The 16652-nt window shown below is 40.3% G+C and overlaps 1 protein-coding gene across 3 annotated transcripts in view; it reads left to right on the top strand.

The window, feature by feature from the left end:
• The window catches only part of uck2a (uridine-cytidine kinase 2a), a 73202-nt gene extending 57066 nt beyond the window's left edge, over nucleotides 1–16136 (top strand). For 2 of the 3 annotated variants that reach the window (XM_041208180.1, XM_041208179.1), the window contains 3 exons: nucleotides 4929–5026; nucleotides 9361–9409; nucleotides 13202–16136. In XM_041208180.1, the coding sequence (XP_041064114.1) occupies nucleotides 4929–5026; nucleotides 9361–9409; nucleotides 13202–13338 (284 nt within the window). In that variant the 3' untranslated portion in view covers nucleotides 13339–16136. Of the gene's footprint in view, nucleotides 1–4928; nucleotides 5027–9360; nucleotides 9410–13045; nucleotides 13108–13201 lie in introns of all 3 variants that reach the window. The other variant, XM_041208182.1, reaches the window with a different exon arrangement.
• The last annotated feature ends 516 nt before the right edge of the window (nucleotides 16137–16652 follow it).

A 16652-nucleotide genomic window follows, 5' to 3' on the forward strand; every position in this document is an offset into this window, starting at 1 on the left:
CCCATGTGCCTAATCAGAAGATTAGGTGCTGTTCCTTGAGCTTGCGTTGAACTTCACTGGAGCATTGCAGCAGGCCAAGGACAGAAATGTGAGCATGGGAGCAAGGTGGTAAATTAAATGGCAAGTAACTGGAAGCTTGGAATCATGTTTGCACACTGGGTGGAGGTGTCCTGCAAAGCGATCATCCAATCTGCACATGACCTCCACAGGAGACTATGTTGTGAACAGCAAATACAATATACTAAATTGAAAGAAGTACCAAGTAGATTGTTGCTTAACCTGGAACGAGTGTTTGAGGCCTTGGACGGTGAGAAAAGAGGAGGTAAAATGGCAGATGCCACACCTCCTGCAATTGCATAGGAAGGGAGTGAGATGTTACGGATGTTTGAAAAGTGGACCAGGGTGTTGCAGAGGGAACTGTCCCTTCAGAATTCTGAAAGGGGAGAGGAGGGGAAGATGGCATCATGCTGAAGGTGGCGGAAATGGCAGAGGATGATCTTTGAGTGTGGAAGCTGATGGGGTGGAAAGTGAAGCCTATTGTGGTTCTGGAAGGGAAGAGAAGGGATGAGAGCCAAAATGGGGTAAATGGGTTGGGTGGTGTTGTTTTGCTTACTCTATTTTGGAGGAGAAAAAAAACTTAAAATCTCTTTACCTATTGCCTCCATCTTGCCTAATGGTAGGCAGTAGTGCCCTGTAATTAGTTCCAAAGATGCAGAGTAGAATGTAGCAAATGAACGATCACCACCATCCCTTTGGTGTGAAGCAGCATGATAGGCTTTCAGAATGTGACATACCTGATTGTTGGAGAGAAGCAATCATCTGGCTTCCATTGCACTACCCGGAGGAGGCATTGTGCAGGATCCAGCTGCTGACGCATCTTCTTGGCAGCACCATCACCTGTCTGGATCCTGTACATCTACAGATGGTTGCTGTGGGGCTCACTTGGACCTCATGTTTGGCTTATTAGTGAAGAGGAGAGAGTTTGATTTTGTTTATTGAACACAGTAAAACTTCAGACAAAACAACTATTTGGAGCACAGTAAAGCATGAAGGACACGAGATACGACTACCAAGTGGATGCTAAGTAACAGTGGTTTCTCAGTTTTGCAGTATAATTGTCAGGGGCATTTAAGACATGGTCAGATTCATAAGCAGCCCTAGTTGAGACGGCGGTATAAGTTACACCTCTATAGCCTGAGCTCTGATTTTTTTTCATTCATTTATGGGATGTGAGCTTTGCTGGCTGGGCCAGCATTTATTGGCCATCCCTAATTGCCCTTGAAGATGGTGGTGAGCTGCCTTCTTGAACTGCTGAGTCCATGTGGTGTAGGTATACCCACAGTGCTGTTAGGAAGGAAGTTCCAGGATTCTGACTCAGCGACAGTGAAGGAATGTCAATATATTTCCAATTCAGGATGGTGAGCGACTTGGAAGGGAGCTTACAGATGGTGGTGTTCCCATCTATCTGCTGCCCTTGTCCTTCTAGATGGTCGTGGTCACGAGTTTGGAAGGTGCAGTTGAAGAAGCCTTAGTGAATTCCTGCAGTGCATCTTGTAGGTGGTACACACTGCTGCTACTGTGCGTCAGCGGTGGAGGGAGTGAGTGTTTGTATGTGGTGCCAATCAAGTGGGCTGCTTTGTCCTGGATGGTGTCAAGCTTCTTGAGAGTTGTGGGAGCTGCACTCATCCTGGCAAATGGAGAGTATTCCATCACACTCTTGACTTGTGCCTTGTAGATGGTGGGCAGGCTTTGGGGAGTCAGGACGTGGGTTACTCATCACATGATTCCTAGCTTCTGACCTGGTCTTGTAGCCACAGTATTTATATGGCTAGCTCACTTCCGTTTCTGGTCAATGGTAGTGCCCAGGATATTGATAGTGGGGGATTCAGAGATGGTAATGCTGTTGAACATCAAGGGGCAATGGGTGGATTCTCTCTTGTTGGAGATAATTATTGCCTGACACTTGCAGATGTTACTTGCCATTTGCCAGCCCAAGCCTGGATATTGTCCAGGTCTTGCTGTATTTGAACATGGACTGCTTCAGTATCTGAGGAGTCACGAATGGTGCTGAACATCAGCGATTATCCTCACTTCTGACCTTATGGTGGAAGGAAGGTCAGTGATGAAGCAGCTGAAGATGGTTGGGCTGAGGACAATACCCTGAGGAACTCCTGCAGTGATGTCCTGGAGCTGAGATGACTGACCTCCAACAACCACAACCGTCTTCCTTTGTGCTAAGTATGACTCTCAACCAACGGAGAGTTTTTCCCTCTGATTGCTATAACTCCAGTTTTGCTAGGCCCCCTTGATGCCACACTCGGTCAAATGTGGCTTTGATGTCAAGGGCAGTGACTGTCACCTCACCTTGGGAATTCAGCTCTTTTGTCCATGTTTGAGCCAAGGCTGTAATGAGGTCAGGAGTTGAGTGGCCCTAGCGGAAGCCAAACTGGGCGTCAGTGAGCAGTTTATTGCTAAGCAAGTACCACTTGATGGCACTGTTATGACCCCTTCCATTACTTTACTGATGGAGAGTAGACTGATGGGGCGGTAATTGGCCGAGTTGGATTTGTCCTGCTTTTTGTGTACAGGACATACTTGGGCAATTTTCCACATAGCCGGGTAGATGCCAGTGTTGTAGATGTACTGCAACAGCTTGGCTAGGGGTGCGGCAAGTTCTGAAGCACAAGTCTTCAATACTATTGCTGGAATATTGTCAGGGCATATAGCCTTTACAGTATCCAGTGCCTTCTGATATCACGTGGAGTGAATCAAATTGGCTGAAGACTGGCATCTGTGATGCTGGGGACCTCTGGAGGAGGCCGAGATGGATCATCCTCTCGGCACTTCTGGCTGAAGATTGTAGCAAATGCTTTAGCCTTATCTTTTGCATGGATGTGATGCGCTCCTCCATCATTGAGGATGGGGATGTTTGTGGAGCCTCCTCCTCCAGTGAGTTGTTTAATTGTCCACCACCATTCACAACTTGGTGTGGTAAGACTGCAGAGCTTAGATCTGATCCATTGGTTGTGGGATCGCTTAGCTCTGTCTATCATTTGCTTATGGCATGCAAGTAGTCCTGTGTTATAGCTTCACCAGGTTGGCCCCTCATTTTTAGGTATGCCTGGTGCTGCTCCTGGCATGCCCTCCTGCACTCTTCATTGAACCAGGGCTGATCCCCTGGCTTGATGGGAATTGGAGAGTGGGGGATATGCTGGGCCATGAGGTTACAGATTGTGTTTGAATACAATTCTGCTGCTGCTGATGGCCCACAGCACCTCATGGATGCCCAGTCTTGAGTTGCTAGATCTGTTCAAAATCTATCCCGCTTAGCACAGTGATAGTACCACACAACACGGTGGAGGGTATCCTCAATGTGGAGGCGGGACTTCATCTCCTCAGCGACTGTGCGGTGGTCACTCCTACCGATACGGTCATGGACAGATGTATCTGCGACAGACAGGTTGGTGAGGATGAGGTCAAGTATGTTTTTCCCTTTTGTTGGTTCCCCCACCACTTGCCACAGACCCAGCCTATCAGGTATGGTCCTTTTAGGACTCAGCCAGCTCAATCAGTAGTGGTGCTACCGAGCCACTCTTGGTAATGGACATTGAAGTCTCCCACCCAGAGTACATTCTGCGCCCTTGCCACCGTCAGCGCTCCCTCCAAGTGGTGTTCAACATAGAGAAACACTAATTCATCAGTTGAGGCAGGGCGGTACATATTAATCAGCAGGAGGTTTCTTTGTCCATGTTTGACCTGATGCTATGAGACTTCATGGGGTCTGGAGTTGATGTTGAGGACTCCCAGGGCAACTCCCTCCTGACTGTATACCACTGTGCCGCTACCTCTGCTGGGCCTGTACTGCCAGTGGGACAGGACATAGCCAGGGATGGTGATGCTGGTGCCTGGGACATTGTCTGTAAGGTATGATTCCGTGAGGATGACTATGTCAGGCTGTTGCTTGACTAGTCTGAGACAGCTCTCCTAATTTTGGCACCAGCCACCAGATGTTAGGAGGACTTTGCAGGGTTGACAGGGCTGAGATTGCTGTTGTCGTTTCCATTTCCTAGGTCAATGCCGGGTGGTCCGGTTTCATGTTTTCTGAGATCACCTGAGAACCTGATACCCAGCCTACATGTTTTTCAATTTTCTCTTGTGTTTTACTGTTTTTGCTTTGAAGTTTTGACAATCTATTTACTTGAACAATATTCATCTGGATTCAGCTTGTTCCTGTAGGCGTGGAAATATTGTTTTCTGTTCTAAAGAGAAGTCCTTGTTTATGTGACATTCCATCACTGGAGTTTAAAAGTTGAAGTTCACTAAAACATTGCCTAATGTCACTTTGGCAAGTCAATATTTTTGTCATGTGATTTGCATAGAGCAACTGACCCAATTGTGTAAATACTATTAATTATAAGATTTAGATTTTCACTCGCGCCTTGATTACAATGCTGGGCAAACTGAAAGTGGAGTGATAACACTGCAAAACTGTTGAATGTCTTTTAAAGCATTTTGTATTTTAAGTTTAGGCTTCCGTAATTAATACTTTATAAATATTAATTTGCATGTGGTATGGTGGGTAACTGTTCCTTACCCCCTTTGTTTTCATTTCCTTGAGATTGGGTGCTCCCTTTGAGTTTCAAGCCTGTGGCTCATTGGACTTGTGCTAAAATATATTGTGCAACCTGTATGCAACTTCTTAAATGTATGCACATTTGACCTTTCCCATAAACGAAAAACAATTAGTTATACTGCTGGCTGGTTGAAAGAATTGCAGACTTTCACATCTTGAGAATAATAAAGTAGAACATGGTTAACTAAAAATTTAATTAGAGAAATATTACTTTTTGTTTTGAGTGCTGATTTTTGAAGTGAATATTTCTCAGTTTGCAACTCTACACTAAGCATTGTCTCTTGTTTTGTTTCAGTATTAAGAGACATCAGCGAAAGGCAGCGGGACCTAGAACAAGTTTTAACACAGTACATAACATTTGTCAAGCCAGCTTTTGAAGAATTCTGCCTCCCAGTAAGTATAATGGAGCCATCAATGTAATATTCAGTTCAGGTTCTATAATATGGAGTGTTAAGCAACCACTCTGCGTAAACATAACTCCCCGTTGCCTCTTCATAGTATGGAAGTTTAGTCATCTTGTTGCTTTTACCATTTGTAGCTTATTGTTTAATTTCTGTTACTGAAGCTGCCATGACTGAGTAGTAAGTGATTTAGAGAGTTTGCTAAGAGAGAAGATTTGTCACTAAAATGTGCTTTTTAAAATATGGTTTTAGTAAAAATCTGTAGGATACAATGAAACTGATACACCAAATATATGGAGCTTGAAGTAGTAGAAAGCATTTAGCAGTAAGGCAAAAGAATTTGCTGTTTTTAATGAGAGCCAACAATTACCATAGTTCCCGGGTGGGAAATTTGAATATATTGATAACTATCTTATGACAAATATCTACAATTCTAAATCATATATATCAGAAGATACAAGCTTGGCTATGATGGTCCTCATAGTTGAATAACAGCATGAATTTGACACAGTGTAGAAACAAGAACTTCCAAACAGCATTGAATTGCTGTTGTATTTGGCCTGCATTGATAACCAATATCCGTGTCATGATTAAATGGGTAATGTACAAAATGGGTGAGATTTTAACATGTCTGGAGCCCCAGGGCTATTTACCCTTTCCTTACAGATAGTACAGTTGCTTTGAATTCCAATCTATTCATTTTTATCATCCAACTCAAGATTAAATAAAGCTTCCAAGAAAATAAAAATCTTGAACATTATTTTAAACCCCACTAACGCCTTAAGGTGTGTTTAAAAAGCTTCCAGAGTGTCAGTTCAACATTACCCAACCCCAAAATGCATTCATGACTCCTCCATGGTCTGAGAATCCAGGATATATCGTGTACTTTTTAATATATTTTCACATGTCCCATAAGAAAATGTTTTCTAATCCCTTTTCAATTATGCTTGTTTTCAGTTTTGCATTCTATCACTGTGGGCACAATTATTTAAATATTTATTTGAAAACTTGGCTCATATACTTTCTTAACCAACCCCATTTAAAACTGCATTCCCAGGGTTATGATTCCTTCTCTCTGGAGTGTGCCCAAATTTACATTTGCAATGTTTTAGAAACTGCTTCAGGCATTATCAGTTTTATATAGTTAGAATAATCTGTGTTTTGTAATCTGATACCCTTGAGAAATGTCCAGTACTTAAATAGCCTGGTTGATAACAGGCTTGAATTGACTGCTTAATCAGTCCAATCTTTATCCTTCTTTTCCACAACTGATTGGAAGCCCATTTATTGTGTACATTTCCTGCCAAATCAATAAGAGTTGACCCTTAAAAACATTTTCTTCACATTGCTTGACCATCGAGCAATTTTATAGTACTGGAGAATTGTATAAACAAGGGATCTTGATGAACTGTACTGTTTGCTGTTTATCCTTGCAGCCTACTGTATATTGAGCAATATTTTCAAATCCATTAACTAATGGTCATCGTTCCAAAGAACTTCCTTCTCTTTATAAACGCTCTTGTGCAGAAATGCTTTCTGAAATATTAAGTAAACTGTTATCTGCTTGTCTTCGTCTTCTGTGGTTACCATTTGAAAGAAGATTAACAGGATATGACCTATTGCTGCTTCAAAAAAACATTGACTGCTTTTTATGGCCTTGGCTTTTTAGTTGAACATAGTTCAGTAGCTTTTTAAAATGCTCTATTTATTTTCCATTACGGGCCTTATTATTATTTTCCATCATGTGCCTTAAAACTTCTAAAAGGCCTAGTTATATAACCAAAGGTACAGCATACAGCAAAAGCCCTTTGTTATCAGCAGGAATGTCATGTTTGGAATGTGGGTCTATTGAAATACAGACGACGTGAAAAGAAATCTGGATTTCCTGTTGTGATACTGCAAACTCCTTAAACACCTTGAGGCCAGTGAATCCCAGTACAAAAGCTACTCTGATAATGTAACCAGATAGTGCAGTTCTGGGATTTTACTTTAAAATCAAACCATTCTAAAATACTAGCCTCTTCCCTTGCCAGCAGTAAGGGTTCTAAATGAAATGTGATTTGACTGTCTCAAGGCAGCCCCAGAATCCAAACTACTTACATAGAATTTACAGTGCAGAAACAAGCCATTCATTGTCAATGTTTATGTTCCATGCTGGCTCCTCCAACTCGCTTTACTTCATCCCACCATATCAACATTTCTCCCTATTCCTTTCTGCCTCTTGTACTTGGCTAAATGCATTTATATTATTCACTGAGGTAGCAAGTTCCACATTTTAACTACTCTGAGTAAAGAATTCCTCATTTAGATTTAATAGTGACTATTTTATATTTATTCTCCCTCCCCAACAAATGGAAACATCTCTGGGACAGCCCCATCAAACCACATTTACAGGTCACCTCTCATCTTCTTTCTAAAGGAAAAGAGCCATGGCTTGAATGATGATAATTGCAACTTTTTGTTCTGGCAACATCCTTTAACAATCTCTTTTTTGCACTTTCTGCTTCTATGTCCTTTCTGTAATATGGAGATGAGAACTATGCCATCTGTCATTCAGCAATAGTTAAGTTTTTTTTCCCATAACCATGATGCATTTCTTAATGACCTTCCCTGTTTTGAGTCACTTTTTACTGTGATATTTCTGCCAGTGGCTGCATAAAGAACCCAACCTTTTGAATCTAGGAAATATTGGAGACCCATGTTTTTAGTGGATCCCATGTGCTATTATTAGATTAAATACCTCTGCACTTGATAAACAGAGCTAGTTGCACCTTGTGGCTATTCCTTTTTTTAAATCACCCAGGCACTGTTGTAAGTAAAATTGAGGAATATGTCTAAATTTTCATTTCAAAAATGAATTGCAGCATTTTTTAATCTGTCATGACATTATATCAAAGTGTCCTTTTTACTTGTGCCTGCTGCGAGAAACAAAATGCATGTTAAGTGCTGGCCCAAGGTAGGTGATGGAAATGCCATCTAACAGACCTTGATTTAAGAACAAAAGTAGCAAACTAAGTGAGCTGTGGTACACTGAGTTCACATATCTGAATGCTGCTGAGGCCACTAATTAAATGCAAAACTACAAACAGTTTTTGTTTCGTGAAGTTTTGTTCTTTGTAAAGCTGCTCAAACCCTATATTTGCATTTTTAATTACATTAAAAATAAATTGCAGGACTAGATAGATAGATAGAAAGTGTCAAATTGGCAAAGAATAAAACAAAGTTTTTACCAACATGGTTACTTCAGCTACAGAGAAACCTTTTTTTTTTAGAAATGAGGCTTTATTTTATGCTTTTAAAAATTGCTAACCACATTAGTTGCCCACATTTTGTGCAATTATAGAGGCATTTAAAGGGAGGCTAGAGAGAAAAAAAGATTTGCATTTGTATATTGCTTTTTCACAATCACCGGCAGTCTTGAAGCGCTTTACAGCCATTGAGTAGAAGCGTAGTCACCTTTTTGTAATGTAGGAAATGTGGCAGTGAATATGCACACAGCACACTCCCACAAACAGCAATCTGATAATGACCAGACAAGCTGATGATGTGATGTTGAGGAATAAATAATTTCCAGGACACTGCTCTCCCCCATTTTTCTTCAAAATAGTGCACTGGGAGTTTTTATGCCCACCCAACCAGGCAGATGGAGCCTTGGTTTGTCTCATCCGACAGTGCAGCAGTCCCTCAGTATTGCACTGGAGTATGAGTCTTTGAGTTTTTGTGCTCAGACCCTGGAGTGTGTCTTGAGCCTAGAACCTTGTGATTTGGAAACGAGACAGCTACCAACTGAACCACAGCTGTCATAAAAAGGAGCTGGGAGAGAAAGGAATGGAACGATATACTGATAGGGTGGGAGGGGATTCATGTGGCACATTAATACTGGCATAGACCAGTTGGGCCAAGTGGCCTGTGGATTCTATATAATTGTAAAAAGAAAGCTTTTGCTTACAGTGACTTATGGAGTTTTACTTTCAAAGATATTTGTAACATGCCAAGATACTACTGTAAAAATGCATGTATTATAACTTGAGCAAGTTATTGTTATAAAATATTTTTTAAAATAATCTTTAAAGGTGTATTTTGTGTCATGACTATCTAAGTAAGCTATATAATCAAGAACAAGATTCTTTTGATGTCTAAAACTCCATTTTATGTCATCATTTCCCAATATGCGGAATAACAAAAGCCTTAACTAATCCCCTTTTTAACTATGCTTCATTCATTCTACTGCATGCGTGCCACATGTATAAACTTGGGGCTCTTCCCTATTTAATCTATTATGATTTTGTGATACACCATCAAATAAACATTATTTTTTCAAAACAGACTAAAAAGTACGCAGACGTCATCATTCCAAGAGGAGCAGAAAATTTGGGTATGAAGCTTCTCATTGCTTTTAATAATGTTTATAGAATCCCTCCCCCTTGAAGCAGGGTAGCTGTTTCATAGTTTATTACTAGCTGTTGGGTGAAATCAGTTATGGTACTTTGAACCTTTTTTGCTTCCATGTATCTGCTAACAAATCAACATTGGTTCACCACCTGGACTTGAACTTCTAACACTGAATTTAGTCATAGTATTTTAGGAGAACCATCTTGACGGGGTATTGAAAGTGTTCAAGTCATGGACTATGGTGGTAGTATGTGTTGAAACTAGGATAATTAAAGTTTCATTCCCAAATTCATGTTGTGTTCAGCTGGCACTCCAGATTGGTATCCAGTGCAATCCAATACATTTTTTTTAAGATTACACCAGAGAACTACTTCATGCCCTCAGTCTATCCATGGAGTGATCCATTATCAGAAATCTGAAATGGCAGGTTTTGGAACATCAAGTGAACACACTATTTTGCAACAATGCTGCCTGGCCCTAAACTCCCCAACCAGTGGAAATATTTTGTCCCTATGTGCCATATCTGTTCCCCATAATACCACGCAAACTTCAATCAAATCTTCCTTGACCTTCTAGTTTTCACCAAATACAATCCTGGTTTGTATAATTTCTCTCCCTAGGAGTCTAGGTTTATTCTAGTGAATCTGGCCGCACTCCCTCTAAGGCCAGCATATCCTTCCTACGGTGTGTGCCCAGAACTGCTTACAGTATTCCAGGTGTGGTGCAACCAAGGGCTTTGAATACCTGCAGCATGACTTCCAACCTCTTGTTTTCAATTCCTCTGGATGTAAAAAAAACATTTCATTAGCCTTTTTTTTTATTATTTTCTGTATCTGTCCGTGGCATTTCAATCGTCCATGTACCTGCACCTTTATGATTTCTAGCCATTATAACCATGGAATGGTTACAGCACAGAGGGAGGGAGGCCATTCAATCCATCATCTCCCTGCAGGCTCATTGTAAGAGCAACTCGCCCTCGTCCTACTCTCCCTTCTGGAATTCCATTTAAATAACAACCACAGGCATTCTCCTGTCCAGTACTTTAGTCACCTCTTCTTTGAAAATTTCAATACGGATCACCGGACATGACCTACATTTTTAAAAATGTATGCTGGCTATCTCTGATTACCTGAAAATTTTCAAGGTGTTCAGTCAATCATCCCTCATTTCCTGAAAACAAATGTTAGGCTATAATTCTGTAATTTCATCATCCCCTCCACCCTCTCCTTTCTTATAGCAGATTACTTCTGCAATTCTCTATACTAAAGGACAGTTCCCGAATAGAGCACTTTGGAAAATTATAATTAGGGCATCTTCAATGTTCTCGCCTATTTTAAAACACTGGGATGCAAACCATCTGGAAAGATCAGCAATGCAAAATCCACCTAATTGAGCTGCACTGGATGGTTGAGTCCATAACCCAACTGCAGCCACAAAAATGGTAGCTGGCAAACTGCTGAATTTGCTGCTTCCATCACCATGGAAACGCTGCTGCTTGAGATTTTGTGCAGAATATTTGCCCTGATGTGTGGGTGAGAGTGGAGGCAGGCAGACGCATAATTCCATACCTCTGGCCAGCCTACCGGTTTGCCAGCACAATCCTGCCTCCCCAAGCCATTTTGCTGAAGGCTGGTTCAAGGGAGGAACAGCTAGCCCACTTGCAAGTGGCAGGTAGCTTGTTTAGATTGTGAAGCCAATTATCAGGTTGATTGGAATTACCTGAATAAAGGTAGTTTTGATATTTGAGCTTTAAACTTTTTCGAATTTAGACCATTTTAAAGAACTGACTTTTCCTTCTGCCAACAGCATTGCCCACCCCCTAATACAATTGTTCCTGTATAATATGAGCAGGGTGTTGAGAAATCCACCTAGACCACCCCAGAAGGATATGTTTCGGACAGAAGGGCTGTCGTCACCTGTCCATAAACAGAAAAGTGTTTTTTGATTTGCCCCTCCTTTATGAGCAGTGGCATATTTCACGACCCTTCGGTTTTGATGTGTTTCAATTTTCAATTAATAATCCCACAGCAAACTTGGGAGGATGAACTCCAAGGGTTAGTTTATTTGCACACACTCAAAATGCAGGAGGGCTGTAACGTTGCCTCCTTTGCATTCATACCATAAAAAGATGGATGGAGAAAAGAGAGATTTACAGTGCAGAGACCACAGAGAAAAGAAATATTGTTTCACATGGGTTCCAGAGTCCAGAATCAAATTTTAATGAGGTATTCCTTCACAGAGGTCAGCAAGCTGAAAACTGATGCTATAACATTCACTTTTTTCTCGTGGCGTTGACTTCACACGATGAGAGAGGCATGCAGAGATGACTCAGTCTTCTCGGCAATGATACAGAATTTCCAGCAAAAGCAGTGTAGATGGAGCCAGGTGTCCAACCTGGGTCAGAGCTCCTTGTCTGTGAGGCTGCTAGTCCAATGGTTTAAAAAAAGCAGATTGAGGCTTTGCAGTTCAGCAAGGCAATATCACTGGTTCCACAAGCCAGAGGCCCATCTCCCATGACTCCCATCTCCCCACACTCTCTTTGACAAAGGATATGTATCCCTCATCTGGGTCCCCGAGATTGTTAAATGTCTCAACCGTTAAGAATTGAAAGGAAGATTGACGGGCCCTTTGTCTTAGCCGATGAGCAGATTCTTGTTGGCCAGCCTGGGTTATGAAATGCAGATGGTCTTTGTATAGCTCTCTTTTGAATTTGGTCTGTGCAGCGCTCGGTGTGTGTATTTGGAGATGGGGTGGGGGGATGCTCCTTAGTGGCTCTTCAGGGATAATAAGGTACGAGTTTCTCTGATACTGCAAGGTAGTTTCTTTTGTTCAGGGTCACAGACAGACATGGATTCAACCGTTTTTAGTCTTTAGGCTTTCTCAAAAAATTCAAACTGGACAATGAGCATATCTCTCTGATTGTTTTAAACAAATATACAGTTGTGGTCTTAATTCCTCACAGGTAACATTCTCACTTTATATGCAATGAAGACAAGTGTCTTACGTTCCCAGTTGCTGAACAACTCAATAACATTGCGCATTGGGGGAATAATGCTGTGTTGAGAGAATTCTTTATAATGTGGGAATATTAATTTTAAATAAACCTGAAAAGTTATCAGTGCATTAATGAAAGCAGCTCATGACCACCTCAGATTTGAACATGTTGAAATGGATGGAATAACTCGCCAGACTGAGCTGTAGCTTTTCAGTCTGAGCAGATAGCAATTCTGAAATTTATGGAGTACTAATACTGTTTCTTGAGGAAAAATGCTTGCTAATACATAGCATTCAGCATGCTGGTTCATGAAGTAATCCGTCTTGTCTTGGCTGAGTGTTCTACCTCTTATTTGGTTAGGCTATGCTGATGCTACTTTTCCATAGACCTTGCAGTACTTGTTTTAGCTAGGGCAAGAGTTGTGCTTCTACCACCCTATCAGTTGTGCTATAATGTGAATGGAATAATTTTAACCAGTGATCATCATCCACGTGTTTATGTCTGTTGCATTTCCTCAAGGATTCATTTATCTCTATCCATTGCAACCTGGAACAGTAAATTAGAATAAAAGTACTTTTTATTTAAACTCCAGTCAATGAAAATTATAAAATTATTTGTTTAAAGGTTTCACGGCGGCAAGAGGGAGGCAGAGGTGGTGATGGAGGGACTTTCTGGCAGAGGAACTAGTTAAGTGTATATCATTAGGGGCTTAGTATACACAGTGATATATTAGTATTAATTACAGTTTATTTAAAGAATTTTTCCAATTCTTCCCTCCAGTCGCCATAAACCTGATAGTGCAGCATATCCAAGACCTTCTCAATGGTGGGCTGAGCAAGCGTCAGAATGGTTATTTGAATGGCTACACTGTTTCATGCAAGAGAGACACTTCGGATTCCAACAGCAGACCACACTGACCGAAGGCCAAGCAGTAGAAACCCTCTACTGAAGTTTAGCATTGACTTTACTATTTACTGTTTCTGGGCAGGGGAAGCCAGCCAACGTCTTACAATATTTGTTCAAAATAAAATTACGGCTTTACTTTTTCTGGCGACAATACAGAATTCTTTCTGAAGCATTTAATTTTGCCAAGTGAGTTTTTGTCTATTGCATTAACTTTAAAATAAGTGACATCCTGCTTTTTGACAGTAAATTCTATTAAATGTTTGTGCTCAAGCATCTCTGACTAAGAAATACAATCCAATAATGGAATACATTTTAGTTTGGAAATGTAAAAATGAAGGCAAATCTTGTCCTGTTGTGATCGCCCTTTTGTCGAATGTTTGCTTTGGGAAACAAATTAAGAGCAAAGTGTTCACTGTTGCGACTATAATACAGAAATCTGGGTATTAATGCCTGTGTAGCAATATTTAAGAGACATACCGTTATTGAACTTCACTGCACTGAATGGTTTTACCTTCTAAACCATGATGTGCCAGTGGATTGATTTTTAATGTAAATTGCAGATACTCCTAGGTAGTTTTGAGGGAGAGGGTGGCAGTGTTTGCAATTCAGCAGTGTACCTTAAGGAGGTGGGGGTTATTACCCCAATAATATTTATATCTGGAGATCTTGGCCTGAATGCAAAATGCATTTGTGATACCTGTGGGGGTGGCGAAAGGGAGATTAAATTCTTCAGTGGGTTAGGAATATACTGGGCCCAACACTTAAGTGTTACAGTAAAATATCACTTTTGAAAAAGATGATATTATTGAATTGGACTTGTTTGACTAAAAGCAATTGTTCTTTAATACCTGCAATTTCTAAGTCACTGATACTTCTTTTGTTAAGCCATCATTCAATTTGAAAAAGGTTAAACTAATAATGAGAAGATGGATTTACTATGTATTTGCAGAATTTTTTTCAAAAGAAAGATCACAGGATAATTACGAAGGAGGAAGACCAAACAAGCCATATTAATTCAGTTATCCAGAAAGATCTTCACTCCCCACTCCACTTTTACATTGACAACATCCAGTTTTTTTAAAACGAAATAATTCTGGGATTTTGTGCCTCCACTAACTTCCCAAAAGTCCAATCTCTTACACTCAGTCACTCACTCTTTCCTGATAGAGGTCTTAAAATTTGCCTTTTTAATAGTTAGAACCTTCATTCCCTCTTGTCCATTTAAAAAAAAAGTCAATTTAATAATAAGGTTTACCTTCTCCTTATTCCTTTAACTATTTTGTTGCCTTGACTTGATCACCTCCAGTTTTCAGTAGATTAACTCTATGGTCTGAATCTTTTCACTGGAACTGGAAAATGAGTGGAATCTCTTAATGCAATCAAACAAAGGAGGTAACAAATTCTGTCTTTGTTTTCCCCCAATTGACACCTCCCACCCACCCCTACCCATTGAATTTCCATTACACTCACAACTACTTTCAATTCCTATCTGTGGTGAAAGGTTGCACCCAACCACAATCATTTTTTTGCCTTTTACAAATTCTAAGCAACTTTTCTGCATATTTCCAGCATTTTGGGTCCAGATTTGAAATTTTATTACTTGTACAGTTCTTTTTTTACACACAATGTCCTGTGCTCAAAATCAACTGACTGATTGATTCTGCTCCAGAATCAACCCACATGTTAAAATGCATTGATGACAGTTTTTTTTAAAGAAGTTCAGGATAAACCAACACTAACTTTTTTGTTTGAGTTTCCGTTTCAATGCTAAGACATATATTGGGCCTCTTTAGTGTCAACTTTCCATGTTTTCTTTGGAACATCGAGTGCAGGAATTTAGGAGTTAACATTAAATACCAGTAGTGCCAAGCCATAAAGAGTATTTTCCGAGTTATTGATTTGAAAAGCAAATGGCAGCTCTGAGTGTAGTAGATGCAACTAAAGTTGCCTAAAGTAAGGCCTACATGTGGAAGGATTATAAATGTCAGAATACTTTCTCTTTACAGGGAATATATAGTGATATGGGTTAATATCATTCATGTATTGGATCATTTGTGTTTCTCTAACCCTCTGCTCCTAGGAATCGATATAAACATCACTGTTCTTACTAAAATTGTGATCAGTTAATCCTTAACCAGTTTCCTTATTAATAGTTGTGTATGTCAACGTTTTTGTTTGAAAAGGTGGAAAGATTAAATGCTTGCTAACTCTACTATTTGAAGCTTTGCGTAGATTGCCTGGTCCCACTCTAAAATACTCAAAATAAAAACAAAAAATGCTGAAATACCCATAAGGGTCATTGATGTGAAATGGTAACTCTGTTTCTCCCCACAGATGTTGCCTGAGTATTTCCAGCATTTTCTGTTTCTGTGTCTGATTTCCAGCATCTACAGTATTTTGCCTTTGCCTAAAATACTTGAATTTGGCTTTGCTAGCGGAAAGACCAAACGCCTACAAGCTTATGTTTCGGCCAACTTCTGAACTGTTACATATTTTCAGGGTTTTACTGGCTACTACAGAATGGGGAGTTAAACTTGAAGTAGAAGTATAAATCATTGTTCTACTGTTCCGTTTGACCAAAGTGGTCCTTTCTTGTTTTGTCATGGTGCAGGTAACCTTTTTTTGTTGTTGGTGAAAGACTTGATTTGAATTTATTTTCTTAAATTTTGTTTTCACTACTTCCCTTTTTATTCCCACCACCTCCAGTGCTTTGTAATATATTGTATGTTAGTCCACTACCGTAGAAAGTTGGGGAATAAAGGGACTCTTGACGTGGTGTACCTGAATAAAATAAGAATTTTCTATGGAATATCATGATGTTTTGTCATTTGTTTAACCTCGATCAAAGTTACCTACTTATTCCCTTAAGAGGCTGTCTGTATTTTGTCAGTAAGAAGCTTACTTTGAAGAAGTTCCACTGTTTTCTAAGGAAGAAAAATTGGAAAAAGGAGCCATTACTAGAAGTACAGGTATCCCCATGTAAAGTGTGTTCTAATAGCGTATTTTCTTTTTGACGCTGTTAGGGAATAGCGCTGCTTCCGTTTTGTGCTGTTTGTGCACATACACACTTTTTTTCCCGTTTGCCACCTCTGGATTCCCTTCTGCTCACTGACCCTCCTGTTCGCCCATCTCCTGTTCTCTCCACCCTCCCTCTCGCTGCCCTTGCTCACAGCAAGGATTGGGAAGAGAGAAGCGCCAAATGAGAGTTAATAAAAAAATTTTGGGCCAATTAGATTCAAGGCAGCCATTGGGTTGTAATGTAAAGTTACAGGTCAAGAACATAACCTACCCTTATTACAGGTTTTCTTATGGGTAAGTGTTTTCC

The sequence above is a fragment of the Carcharodon carcharias genome, chromosome 16, assembly GCF_017639515.1.
Source record: "Carcharodon carcharias isolate sCarCar2 chromosome 16, sCarCar2.pri, whole genome shotgun sequence".
In the NCBI taxonomy this organism is placed as follows: Eukaryota; Metazoa; Chordata; class Chondrichthyes; order Lamniformes; family Lamnidae; genus Carcharodon; species Carcharodon carcharias.